General features: G+C 51.2%; 1 protein-coding gene across 1 annotated transcript; it reads right to left on the bottom strand.

The window, feature by feature from the left end:
• Positions 1 to 2879: 2879 nt before the first annotated feature.
• Positions 2880 to 12492, bottom strand: E2F1 (E2F transcription factor 1). The gene is made up of 7 exons (XM_006860680.1): positions 12130 to 12492; positions 5857 to 5947; positions 5300 to 5519; positions 4505 to 4657; positions 3549 to 3663; positions 3232 to 3457; positions 2880 to 3124 (listed from the first exon to the last, which is right to left on the bottom strand). The coding sequence occupies exons 1-7, from the start codon at positions 12373 to 12375 to the stop codon at positions 2880 to 2882; spliced, it is 1296 nt and encodes a 431-aa protein (XP_006860742.1). The 5' UTR covers positions 12376 to 12492.
• Between the last annotated feature and the right edge of the window lie 1317 nt (positions 12493 to 13809).

Genomic DNA, 13809 nt, shown 5'->3' with positions numbered 1-13809 from the left:
AGGATCCGTTGCGGTTCCGGGCTCTGGACGCCACCGTGCGGACTTGGGGGCGCCGGCGCGGATGCCGCAGGCCCCGCCCCCGCGGCTCCGCCCACTGACCGGACTGGCCATCCAGGCCCCCACCCTTTGGGTGCGGAATCTGGAGTGCCCATTCCCAAGACCATAATCCCCTGTGATCTTTTCCTGGACCTCCGTTTTTTTTCCTATTAGGAAAATGAGTGCTTTGTGTGAGCAAAAACTGCACAATTTAAAACTCCAGCAGCGTTGGTCATCACTTTTGTTATTGGAGCCTCCCGGCGGGTGGTCACCAGAATTAGAAATCACTCTTGGGTCAGCTTGGGAGCACTCCAGTCAGTAGCAGACAGACTCGAGGGGCTGCGCGTGCCCATGGGGGTTGGAAGAGGGCAGGTTCCCAGACCCTTATAAACATACACAGTAAGGACATCTTTTAGGTAAAAGCCAAAAGTGATCATTATCTCCATCTGCAGAACTGGAGCAATGTAGCCATCTCAGCGTAGTTGTAGAGACACAGAATAAATCCGTTGTTAGTTGCCATCTGTTGACCATAGTGATCCCAGGCGTGAAGAGTAGAACTGCTGTGTGACCTTAGGATGGCCGGTGCTTATCTTTGGATGAGTTTGAACCCGCCAGTCTGCTCTAGTGGCTGAGTGCTTAACTTTTGCACCCCCTAGGGACTCCTGCATTGAGTATACTTACAAGTAGAACAAGCTAAGAGAAAGCTCACCTAAGGGTTTGCCCAACAGGTCCTTGCAAAATTGACTCCAAGTTGCTTTCTTCCCCTTCCTTCCAGGTCTCTCGCATCCCCATCCTCTTAGCCTTCCCTGCTCCTATTCTAGTTCTTCTTCAATCCATCTTTCATACAGCAATTGAGGGAGTTTTTAACAATACCAAGAGTCTTCAAAAAAAAAACTCATGGAAAATTTCCGTGGACTTTTTGAAGCCTCTGATATAAAATAGGGTATGTATGACATTAGCATCTTAGGCTCAAGACCCTGAATTAAGTCCAAGACCCCATCCCTCCCCACTACAGGAGTTTCTCAGGTCTGCAGTGCCCTGCTCCCTCCAGTGCCTTAGTAAGGCTCCTCTTCCAGTTAACTCCTACTTGTCCTATAGCTCCTAGCTTAAGCAGCACCTCTTGCAGGAAGCCCTCCCTGATTTTCTCCTCCATCAGAACTTGAGAGAAAGTTACACTTGTCCCGGGAAGCTGAAAGTCCCTAACACTGAATAAGCCTATTGTAAATATTTGCTGCACATTCATGAATGGCCAGAACCTTCTGGAAGGAACATAGCCAATGGATGAGTGGCCTCTCAGGGACTGGGGGAAGGGAGTCTCCAAATTACTTTCTGCATTTGTGTGTAGCATTCATGACTTTCTAAAGCAACAGTTATTTTTTTGCTGGATCAATTTTTGAAGTCCACTCTCTTGGGCATAAATGAGACACAAATGAAATAAAATCAGGCAAGGGCAGGGAGAATAGAAGAAGGGGCGTTTTTCCCAGCTGCCTTGGCCTCCCAGTACATAGTTGCAAAATCCAACCCAAACACCATCAAAATATTTATTAAAACCAAAGCAAGAGGGAACAGAGCTGTTAGGAAGGCAAATCAAAGTGCAGATTGGGGGGTGGGGCACAGCAATAAGTGGGGAAGGGCCACAGAAGGGGGTTCTGCATCTGGGCTGGGGAGGCCCTCCACCCACCTCACTAGCCCACCTTGTTAGTGAAGGTCCCTATTACCGCTCCCATCTCACATCCATGTAGAGGGGTGGTCACTAAGCCCTACAGTGACCACCCCCCACCACTGCGGAAGGACCACCCCCCTTCATCCACCCACAGCTGTCAGTTAGTCTGTCTTCCTCCCTCACTTTCCCAATAAATAAATCGTTCAGGCCTCAGCTCCTTCGGGGTGGGGCAAAAGAACAGCTCAGGGACCCCTGTCCTCGCTCAGGGGTATAGGGAGTGGGGGCCCTGGCCCCACATTCCTCCTACCCTTTGCTGGTGCCCCGGGCTTGCCAAAGAGGCCTCCGTAAATAAATAATGCTCCATTAAAGCTTCGAGTCAGAAAAACCTTTTAAGACGACAGAAGTGCTCTTGCTGGCCTGCAAACCAAACTGGGTGAGGCTTCCCCGCCTAGCTTGGTCCGTGTGCAGACTGCAGGGGGCAAGTGGCCACCCAGGGCCTCATGAGGCCCTGGAGCAAGGAGACCAAAAGTGCAGTTAGAGCCCCCACCATGCACACACATGTGGACACAATGGGGTGCGTTTTCGGTGTACCCACCCCTGTGTTCACCTTCATTCCCCGGTACATGCACACACCCTCTCACACACCCTCTCACATAAATGTGCTTACCTGGCATTGGTGCCAGAGGTACACACTACACTCACCCATGTACACATGTGTTGGGTGCATGCATGTACGCACCACAAACACAGGATCCACTCCTTCTGGCTTACTTATAGCCTCTTGGTAGCAGCCAGACTCCAGAGCTAGAAGCTTCTGGATAGAGGAAACCCAATAACCAAACCAAACAAAAAACAAACCAAACCTACCGCTGTCAAAGTCGATTCCGACTCATAGTGACCTTACAAGACAATAGAACTGCCCACAGGATTCCCAAGGCAGTAAATCTTTAAGAAAGCAGACTGCCACATCTTTCTCCCGCAAAGCAACCGGTGGGTTGAAACCACCTACCAGTTCATGGCCAAGCGCTTTAACCCCTGTGCCACCAGAGCGCTGGAGCTAGGGGAAGGTGATATAAATTAAATGTTTCCAATTCGGCTGGAGGATGGCCAGGGGCAAAGGGCTCCGGGGCTGCAGAGATAGAGTGGGTACCATGGGAGGCCCTGGCCTCCCTGAGCCCCATCAAAAATCCAGGGGGGTGAGGTCCCCAAAGTCACAGTCAAAGAGGTCTCTGATGCCCTGGCCCTCGAGGCTAAACTGGTAATCAGGAGCCTCATGAGGAGGGGACAGGTTGATGAACTCCTCAGGAAGGAGGCTGGAGAAGTCCTCTCGCACTTGTTCCAAGAGCGAGTCAGCTGCCACCAGCGGGGACAGGCGGTTCTCATCCACAGGGGCCCGTAGGCCACCCATCCGGGGCAGCAGTGGTTCTGGAGAGACAGGAGGGCATCACAGCTGGAGAATACCCTCAAGGAAGACAGAAGGAGCCACCATGCCTGCCCACCCACCCATCCAAGAGGGGGGGCCCTTCACTCACCTTGCTCCAGACTGAGCAGTGGCTGGTCAGGTTCTGTGGCAGAGGGGGAGGAAGGAGGTGACGGCGGTGATACTGTGGTGGCAGGAACAGCCACTGTGTCCTCCTCGATAAGAGAAGCCATCTCCTGGGTTGGGGTCTTTCCAGGGCTGGTCCCATCTGAGCTCTCCTCGGGGCATAGGAAAACATCGATGGGGCCTTGTTTGCTCTTAAGGTAGATCTGAAAGGTCTTGGTGGGAAAAAGCAGGCAGGATAAACTGAGGCTCGGTTGGCCACTAGCCCAGCCTGTCCCGAACAGGCCTGAAGTGTGCCAGCCTTACCTGCGAGGAGTCCGAGGCTTGGAGTTGGGTCTCAGGGGGGGCTTTGATCACCATGACCATTTGCTCCGCAGGATCGGCAATGCTGCGCAGGTCCTGGCAGGTCACGTAGGCCAGGGTTGGTGGAGTCAAGGATATGTATGACCTTTGTGCTCTGGGGTCCACCCACCCCAGGACCTGGCACAGAGACCCTACCTTACGGCTTGAGTCTCAGTTTCCACATATATACACCAAAATCATCCTACCTGTCTAAGCACAAGGTAGGGACCCTAGCTACCATGTAAATATTTAACCATCTTCAACCTAGTGCTGGGAATTTATCTTGACCTATGATCTTAGTTTCAATTCGCTGTTGTATTGAAAATTTATAAATGCAATTTGAACATCAACTAGAAAAAAAGTCTGTTTTAATAAAGCGCTTATATTGGTGAATAAAAGACAAAAACTAATGTCTCTAAACTTGAAGCTACAACTAAACGTTGACTTAATGTATTAAATAAATGTTCAGTATTGTTGGTACTATAAGTCTCCTTGGGTGGCACAAATAGTTAAGTGCCGGACTATCAATCCAGAAGTTGGTGGTTCAAACCTGTTCAGGGACAGAGGCCTGGCATTTTGCTTTGGAAGGCCAGTGGTGAAAGCCCTATGGAGCCATTCTGCTCTGCATATGGGAGGCCACTATGAGCTGGAGTCAATGAGAACAATTGCTGGTATTAGCTTTTCTTGCTTTAATCATTTCAGAACTGGATATTATTATCTCCTGTTTACAGACGAAGCTGAGGCCCAGACAGGCAAAATCATTTAACCTGCGTCACACCATGATTAAATGGCCGAGCCATGACTTGGCTCCAAAGTCAGAACCCTCTGTTGGATCCGTGCCCCAGGAGGCCTCTCCAGGCCCATCGAGGTGGGCCCCCACCTGCCGGTCCTGTTCTCCGTGCTCTCCAGCCCAAGGATATCGCTGGCTGTCAGTGTCTGCAGCAAGGAGCTGCAGCTGTGTGGTACAAGCATGGATCAACTGATCCAGCTGCTGCTCGTTCTCCTCCAGGTGCCGGAGGTCCTGGCTCAGTGCTTCAAGTTGCCTGCTGGTGCCCCCAGATGTTTGGCTGCCCCTGCAGGGAGCCCACAGGGAGGATTAGCAGCTCCTGATCCCTCTGCCTAGAGCCCTGAATCAGCTGCTGCCACTGTTGCTACCACTACCACCGTTCTATGAGTCCCAGGTAAGCCCTTGCCCCACTCTGGGTCCAAGTCAGAATGGCCTAGGCTTAAATCTTGGCCTGAATGCCTGGGAGCATCCACATGTTGCCCACAGGAGGCTGGATAAGAAAAGGAGAACACAGATGCTATGGAATACTATGCAACTGTTACAAAGGACAAGCATCTGCAAGACAGCTTGCCGAGTGACAGCAATGCTGCAGAATGAAGGATCTACCAAGTGAACAAGCAGATGAGAAAGAAGCACAGAATGGCTGAGGGGTGGGAGGAAAATCAAACAGGAATCCAGAAGAAGGAAACAACTATGTTAGATAAACCTTACTAAGCACTAGAAGCCAAGTGGACACCAGGCATTATGGAGGGTTGGCAAGTCTGAGAAGGGACACAGGAACTTTCTAGGGGTTCTGGAAATATTCCATCTTGATCCAGATGGTGGTTACCAAGGTACCCCCGCAAAATGTAAAAGTGCACTGAGTGAGCTCTTTAGGCAGTTGGCATGCAGAGGCCTGTGCCCACCCTCCTGGTCAGCTGGTACCTACAGCCACTGGATGTGGTTCTTCGACTTCTTGGAGATGAGATGGATGCCCTCAAGGACATTGGTGATGTCATAGATGCGTCGCTTCTGCACCTTCAGTTCTTCAGCTGCCCAGTTCAGGTCGACAACACCATCAGCTGAGCGGTTCAGCAGGTCTAGGAAGCGTTTGGTGGTCAGATTCAGTGATGTCTCATAGCGCGACTTCTCCCCCGGAGATTTCACACCTGGAGGTGGTAGTGGTGGTAAGGAAAAGCAGGGTGATTCCTCTCTCACCCCTGCCCCCAGCCAGGTTGCCTCAGGCAATGCAGAGCAGAAGGATGATGCGGGACAGGTGGCTTCTTCCCCTTGGCCAGACCAAGCTGCTGCCAACCACAGCATTCCTCTCTGGGTCTGGGTACTTCTAACCCTCTAGGACCCTGGGCAAACCATGCCAGGTGTCCACTTCAGCTCTCTTCCTGGGCTCAAGCCCAGCAGACCGGTTGAGTCTGTAAGTATGTTTGTCCATACCCCCGACCTGGGCCTACCCACTGGGGCCTGCTCCAACCCAAGCTTAATGGATACCTTTCCCTGGGTGGCGGCCCCTGCCCCGGCCTGTCCCACTGCTCTCGGCCAGGTACTGATGGTCAGTTTCCAGGTCCAGCCTCCGCTTCACCTATAGCAAAACAATGGAAGATGCAACCACAAGAAGAGTCCACAAGAGTTGGCTGGTGCCCCTGAGCTGCCCTGCCTCAGTTCTTCTACCAGGATGCTAAATGTGGGACAGGGAGGTCCAAGGGGATATAGCCTGGGAGCCTCAACCATACCTCACAAGATAGAACACTCAACTAGAAGTGCAAGACCAGGTTCTACAACTATCTTACCGGGGGCCTGTGGTGATTTAAAAATGTACTTACAAATCCTTTTGATTCTCCTGCCTTAAACAGATGGAGACCAATTCTTCTCCCTTTAAATATGGACCAGACTTAATAAAAACTTGCTTTCAGTGAATGAATGTGGTAAGACTAGGCTATAGGGGGCTCTGGAGTTTCCTCCTTGTTCCCTATGTTGGATCTCTCACTAGGGAGGAAAGTCAGCTGCCATGTTGTAACACACAGCCCAGAGAAGAGGCTCCTGAATTCCTGACCTCAGTCACTAGGTGCTGTATTTGTTGTTGAAGTTACTGAATCTGCTCAGCAAATACTTTGTATTCATTATTTACTTCAGTAAGGATTACACCTCAACATAAAGACAACAAAACCTTCTCACAACTAGACCAATAAACATCATAATAAATGGAGAAAACACAAATTGTCAAGGATTTCATTTTACTTGGGTCCACAATCAATATGTAAGGAAGCAGCAATCAAAAAAACACGTGACATATAGTGTAGTACGCAAATCTACTGCAAAAGACCTCTTCAAAGTGTTACAAAGCAAAGATGTCACTTTGAGGGCTAAGGCACGCCTGACCCAAACCATGGTATTTTCACTTGCTTCATATGCATGTGAAAGCTGGACAATGAGAGGAAAACCAAGGAATTGATGTTTCTGAATTATGGAATTGATGAAGAATACTGAGCATACCACAGACTGCTGGAAGAATGCACAAATCTATTCTGGAAGAAGTACAACCACAATGCTCCTTAGAAAAGGGGGTAACGAGACTTTATCTCCTCAAGTACTTTGGACATGGGATCATTCATTCCCTGAAGAACATTGTGTTTGGTAAAATTGAGGGCAAGTCATAAAGAGGAAAATTCTTATCCAGATGGATTGACACAGTGGCTGCAACAATGTGCTCAAACATACCAAGGACCGGGCAGTGCATGAGCCAGAGCCAACACGATGGCACCTAACAACAGCCCAACCACCTGGGGGGAGGGTTCCAGAGGTTTCAGCCTCTAGTGGGCTAGAGGTTTTGATGAGGGAACTGATTGAACAGCACTAACAAGAGTATACAACACTGGGTCTATTTTACAAGCAAGGCAATGGAAGCCCAGAGAGGCTCAGGGATTCCCACCCAGAACTGTATAATGAAGAGCCCAAGCTCTTAATTCCTACGTCTTCTGACCTAGTTTATACATACAAGGATCAAGATTGTCCTACAAGTCCCACAGGCATCACAAAAGTGCCCTGACTCAAATCAGTCTTAACCCTCCCTTCCACAATCCACAGGATTTCCAGAGCCAGAACCATGGCCCAGCCCTACCCACCACCCTTATCACATCCAGTTACCAGGAGAGCTACACCACACCTCCCACTTGGACCACTCCACAGTCTCCCCTCCAGTGGTCCCACTGCCACCATCTGGCCCCCTCCACTGCAGCTCGTCTTTGTCCTAAAACCCAATTCTTCCCACGTCATTGCCCCTAATTAAGGTCTTCCATTGGCCTTCTGCTCTCACCTCACCTCTAAGGATAGAAATTTTACTGGTCACTAAAGTCTTTCTGATCCTGTAACAGAGATGCCACCACTTATCTCTCAAACCCAACCTTCCCCCACATTCTCTATGAATTATTGCAGACATGCGGTTCACCCATAAGCCATTTCTGTACCCAGTGTCTGGCAGAGAAGCCTGGGCATCAACAAATGCTTGCTGAATGAAGGTCCCCACAGGTTGGTAGTCCATGACCTTCATGATGTGCTCAGGCATCCTGGAGAATACAAGACGAAGTGCTCAGTGCCTTCTGTCTGCTGAGCTTAGTAATTTTCTCAGCAAACCCTCGGACAACCTCTGGAGCCCCTGAGTGGTTGTGCTGCTGTTGTTAGGTATTGTCGAGTCAGTTCTGACTCACAGCAGCCCTACGTACAACAGGACAAACACCGCCCAGTCGTGCACCATCCTCACAACCCTTGCTGGGGTTAAGCCCACTGTTGCAGCTAATGTGTCAAACCAGCTACCGAGGGCTTTCTTATTTTTTTGCAGACTCTCTATTTTACCAAGCATGATATCCTTCTCCAGGGACTGGTCCCTCCTGATAGCATGTGCAAAGTATGCCAGTCTAGCTTCTAAGGAGCATTCTGACTGTATTCTTCCAAGACAGTTGTTCATTCTTCTGGTGGTCCAATATTCGTCATCTACACCGTAATTCAAAGTATCAGTTCTTCTTCAGTCTTCTGTTCTGGGTTAACTGAAAGGTTGGCAATTTAAGTCTCTCCAGAGACCCCTCAGAAGGAAGTCCTACAATCTACTCTGACGAACTTAGTCAGTGAAAACCCTAGGAAACCCAGTTCTACTCAGACACACACGGAGCCGTCCTGAGTCATGAAAACCTCCACTTCCAGAGGAACCTGCAATGCAAGGGAAGCCACGAAGCCAATGAGAGGTGGAGACACGACCAACTCTGACAGGATGACACAGAGCCCACATCTATACCCATGTCCTGCCTCCCCAGAGCCCAGGCCAAATGTTGGGACAACCAAAGTTTACCCCATCCAGTATGAATCCAAGCATGCTCCTAACAACTCTTCTCCCTGGTACCCAGGCTTTTGCCCATCCAGATGCCACACAAGAGCATAGGCAGATGTTTCTCTCTAGAAAAACCTGGTACAGAGGCCCTGATATGGAAGACAAAGATACTCAATGGTGAAAAACCTCAGCAACCTACCCATAGGAGAAGGCCACAGAAATTGTGATTTGTTCAGCCCCTGAAATACCATGCAGTGGTCACAACGGTCCAAAGCAAATCAACAGACTCTCTAATTTGTTGTTGTTAAGTGCCACCAAGTTGATTCTGACCCACAGCGACCCTGTATAGGGTTTCCAAGGAGCAGCTGGTGAGCTTGAACCACCAACCTTACAGTTCAAACAGCTTTGCAGTCTAGCGCATTAACCCACAGCACCACATCATGACTCCTCTAATGTGTTTGCTTGCAAGTAATGTCTTAGACAAACACATTTGTCATATTGCCATGCATTTATATGATCTTTTTGGTACTGAAACAATACATATACAATAGAAAACTCTCTTTCTCTGGACTCACTGTCGACTAATTATACACCAAACCATTTCAAATGTTACCTCTGCAGAGGTGGCTGATCTATACAGTGTGAATGATAAAATGTTCGAACAAGGAAATAAAGGTGAAAAGATGAAATGAAATTTTCTCTAAAGTTTTAGAAAATGAAAGCTAACTCTCATCATTACAAAAAGCAAGAACAGGCTTAGGAAAAGAAAACAACCAAAAGACCGCATATATTTTTAGTGGATGAGCTCGGATCTTACCCCTTTGAACTTTGTATTTCTTTAACTCTTAAGTTTTCTAAAGTTCTATAATCAAAGAAACTTTTTTTTTTTTTTAATGGCCACAACAAGGTGAGGATGGATAGGAAAGGCCAGGAGAAATGGCTGAATTGCAGTCCTGGTGGCACTGTGGGTTAGGAGTAGGTCAACGGTTCAAACCTAGCAGCCACTTCACGGGAGAAAGCTGAGGCTATCTGCTTTCTTAAAGATTTACAAACTTGTAACTCTGGGAGCATAGTGGTTACGAATCGGGCTGCAAACCTTAAAGGTCAGCAGTTTGAAACTACCAGCTGTTCCACGGGAGAAAGATGAAGCTTTCTGCTCCCGGAAAGATTTACAGCCTCGGAAACCCTGTACAGAGTCGCTATGAGTCGGAACCAACTCCACGGCACATAACAACAACAACAAATCCTATACAGGGTTGCTATGAGTTGCAGTGCTCAAGAGTAGTGGGTTTTTATGCAATTATTAAGTGCCGTTGAGTCAATTCCGACCCATAGCGACCCTGTATAGAGTTTCCAAGTGAATTTGAACCACCGACCTTGCAGTTCAAATGGCTTTGCAGTCTGATGCATTAGCCCACAGTGCCACACCAGGACTCCTTATGTACAACAGGTGCTCAATAAATATGAGTGCAGAAGGTGAGCTTGATTCAGGGACTGCCCCAATAAATGCCAGTGCAGAGGGTAGGTGAGGGCACATGTGCCCATCAGTGTATGAGGCGAGGATGCTGGAGGGCAACAGCTGGACCTCCATTTCTCCACTTCGGTTTCAGAATGGTGCCAACTCCAACCCCATTACAAAAATGCCCACTGGCCCTTAAGCACCCAAGGGCAGGGGTTCCTTACTTGCCTGCACCTAGCATCTCATGGATGCTCACTAACTCACCAGCTGTTGAATGAATGGACTACTCAGACCCTCTAATGGGAAGGTGAGTATCTGTCCTTCTCCCAGTCCTTAGCAGTTACTCAGGGCCCTGAAGCCCCCAACCTCTGCTCTGTCTCTGGAGCCCTGGGCCTGCTGAGTGCTTGTCAGCTACATGGAAAACCCATTGTCCAGGCCCTAAGCTGGTTCCCTCACAGTCAGACCAATCCTGGCCAGCAATCACCCCTCCCATTCACTCAGCAGGAGGCAGGGTCCTTAATAGCTCCCAAGGCTTTAGTCAACCTCTATTAACATTTCCAAGACATCCCAGCTTGAACTGGAGAGTCCACCTTCTCACCACTTATACTAGCTATCATCTCTGTACCTCAATTTCCCCATCTGTAAAAGGGGGCGATTGTTGAGAGGGTTAAATGGGTTAATTTGGATAAAGGGCTTGGCACAGTGCCCTATACACAAAACACTCTCCCAACAATAGTGGCTGCTATTGTTATTATTATTAGCATCTTGGTGATTCCGGAAGGAAGGCAGCACTGGGCATAGGGCCAAGGGGGTTGGGGAGCTTTCTGGGGATGCTGCAGGGACGACCAGCTGCCACCCACGTTCCCACTGGCAGTTGGGCAGCTTCCACCTTCTTGCCCAAGGCCCTGCCTCACCCCTCCCGCTTGCTCTATGCCCCCAACGGAGACCCCTGCCTGCCTGTGTCCCATCTTCACCTACAGGCTGTGCCAGTTAAACTGGTCTCCACGCCTTGTCCCGAGGCCTACAGCCAATCCTTTAGGCCTCCACTCTTCTCTCCCACTATAATTAAGCTGTAGCCTCTGGGCCCTCAGTCTGAACTGGTCTTGACCCTCAGTTGCTCAGGCTCAGGAAGCCCTTATCAGATGATCTCCCTGAGATGTTTTCTCTCCCCTGGCACTGGGGGTCTTGCCTCCAGCTCCCAGAAGCCCAGCCCACCCAGGTCTTCCACAGGGGCCTGCCTGATTAATGAGATTCTATGGCAACCAAGGCCCGGGAGGGTGGCAGATGGAAGGACAGGCAGAGGGAGGGGATCAGCAGCTGGCCCAGGCATCTTGCCCCACCCCTGCAGAGAAGGCCTCCCAGCCAGGCGGCCTGTCCCCAGGGGCCTGGAGGGCCAGGCCTGCACCTGGCAGTACAGCGTGCAGGCAGGAAATAGGGTCTCTTCAATAGCTTTCCAACAGTCCAGGGCTCAGGACCATCTCCACCACCAACCCCTACACAGCCCCAAATTCCAGTCGGGAGCCAGCAGGCCGTGGTTCAAATCCCAGCCCTTCAATGACCAGAGACAAGTCCCTTCCCCTCTTTGGGCCTCAGTTCCTCTTCTGTTAGATGGGCACAGTGACAACACGAAGCTCACAAAGTGATTGTGAGTTGCGCTTGAAGTGGGCCAAGGGCTCAGCCAAAGTGCCGGTTGAATCCACGTGGGCCACTATTATCCCAGAGTCCAACCTGGTGGCTGACCCAAGTGGCTATGGCGAGGAAGCGGAGGCCCGGAGCCTAAAGGAGCACACAAGGGCTGGCCCAGGGTCACCCAGCACCCCGGGGAGGGGCCTGGAGGCCCAACCCAGGCTCTGTACCGCCCAGAGCGGGCGCCTCAATCCACCCCTCCCCGGGGCCTCCCAGCCGCCGGACCCAACATTGAGCCCCGCCCGTGTCGGTGCGGGGAGACCAGGCAATGCGCTGGGCCCGGTGTCCCTGGGGTCAGTACCGGAGGACGGCCGAGCGCTGGGCGCGGAGCGCTGGGTGAGGGTCGGGGCGCCTGCGGTGTAGCGAAGAGCAGCAGGTCGGCATCATTGGGTCCAGTGGAGGGCGCAGCAGGGGCTGGCGGGGCGCTGGCGTCCTGCGCTGTGGAGATGATGACGATCTGCGAGGAGTCGAGCAGCCGCAGCGCGCCCGCCCCGAGCAGGGCCTCCAGCGCCGGCGCGCATGGGCCGCCCGCGGGAGCCACGGCCATGGCGCTCACGGCCCGTGCGGCCCGGGTGGCAGGCGGCGGCGCGGGCCCATGGTGGCGGGCCGTGGTGAGGGCTCGATCCGTCTCCGGATCCCACTCCGCCCCCGGCCGCCGCTGCCTGCAAAGTCCCAGCCACTTTTACGCGCCAAATCCTTTTTGCCGCGAAAGAGCCACGAGCCGCACAGCACCGTCACCATTGGCTGTCTGGGTTGTGACGGAAGAGGAAACAACAACATCCATTGGCTGCGGTGCGCCGGACCGGTGGCGGGGGGCGGGACGGGGAGGCAGTGTGGTGCAGCGCAGCCAATTGCAGGATGGGGCGCGCGCAGGCTTTGTCAGGGCGGTGCCAAGAGTGTGCACACTCCCCGCCCCCAGGCCAGACAGGCACAGTCCTAGAAGTGATAGCCCCACCCCCGTTCCACACACCCCATCCTGGAGATGTCTCCATAAGACCTTTACATCTGAGTCTCCCTTCTAAGGTCACTTACCCAAATCTCCAGGTCTGCAGCCCCTACAAGACCTCAGACCCACAGACCAGGCCACCAGAAACTGTCCTTTCTGAATCCTCAGGCCAACCTCCTAAACCCCAGCCACATCTGACTGTCAGCGTGCCAGTTACTTTCAAATCCCACTCCTCTCACTTAGACGACCAGCAGAAGGGATGTTTGGCCTAATTCAACTGGAATCCCTTATGCTTGAACTCATTCATTCACTCACTTATTCAACAAATGTTTTGAGAGCCTGTTCTGTGTCCATCTCTAGGTCAGACCTCGCCTCCAGGAGGAGCGGAACAGAGAGGCAACAAATGTTTACGATTAGGAATTTCCAGCATTAAAGTAGTTCCGCTATTGTTGCGTTGTTGTTAGCTGCCGTTAAATTGGAAGACTGTGGGTCCTGTGCCGTCTCCATAATCTGCTGGAGATCATATTGTTGTGATCCATAAGGTTTTCATTGACTGATTTTCAGAAGTCAATTGCTAGGCCCTTCTTCCTAGTCAGTCTTAATCTGTAAGCGCTACTGAAATCTGTCCAACATCGTAGCAACACGCGTTTCCACTGGCAAACGGCTAGAGGCTGTGAGTGAACTGCAGTGGCTGGTAATCAAACCCCAGTCTCCCATGTAAAAGGTCAAACTCCACCTTAGACCTCACCAGTGGAAGGAAGAGGGGGTGGGGAAGGAGAAACAGACTGAGCATGAAAAGAGGTTTAATTCTGAGACCTTGACAGCGCTTCATTGCTCAGACCAGCTGATTTGACCAACATTGCCCTCTCCTCCCGAGCTCTGGTAGCGTAGTGGTTACGAATCGGGCTGCTGACCTCACAGTCAGCAGTTGGAAACTACCAGCTGTTCCGCGGGAGAAAGATGAGGCTTTCTGCACCCGTAAAGATTAACAGCCTTGGAAACCCTGTGCAGGATCACTATGAGTCGGAACCGACT

The sequence above is a fragment of the Chrysochloris asiatica genome, unplaced genomic scaffold (genome assembly GCF_000296735.1).
Source record: "Chrysochloris asiatica unplaced genomic scaffold, ChrAsi1.0 scaffold00039, whole genome shotgun sequence".
NCBI lineage: Eukaryota > Metazoa > Chordata > Mammalia > Afrosoricida > Chrysochloridae > Chrysochloris > Chrysochloris asiatica.
Note: the sequence above shows the minus strand (reverse complement) of the source record. Positions and strands in the feature narration are given on the sequence as shown.

Excerpts from the sequence above, each read along its gene's own strand:
- E2F1 (XM_006860680.1), bottom strand. The coding sequence starts at position 12,375 with ATGGCCGTGGCTCCCGCGGGCGGCCCATGCGCGCCGGCGCTGGAGGCC. Across the intron at positions 3,664-4,504 it reads GCAGACACTGACAGCCAGCG|CCTGGCCTACGTGACCTGCC; the intron begins ATATCCTTGGGC and ends GACTCCACCAAC. Across the intron at positions 3,125-3,231 it reads ACTGCTCAGTCTGGAGCAAG|AACCACTGCTGCCCCGGATG; the intron begins GTGAGTGAAGGG and ends CTGTCTCTCCAG.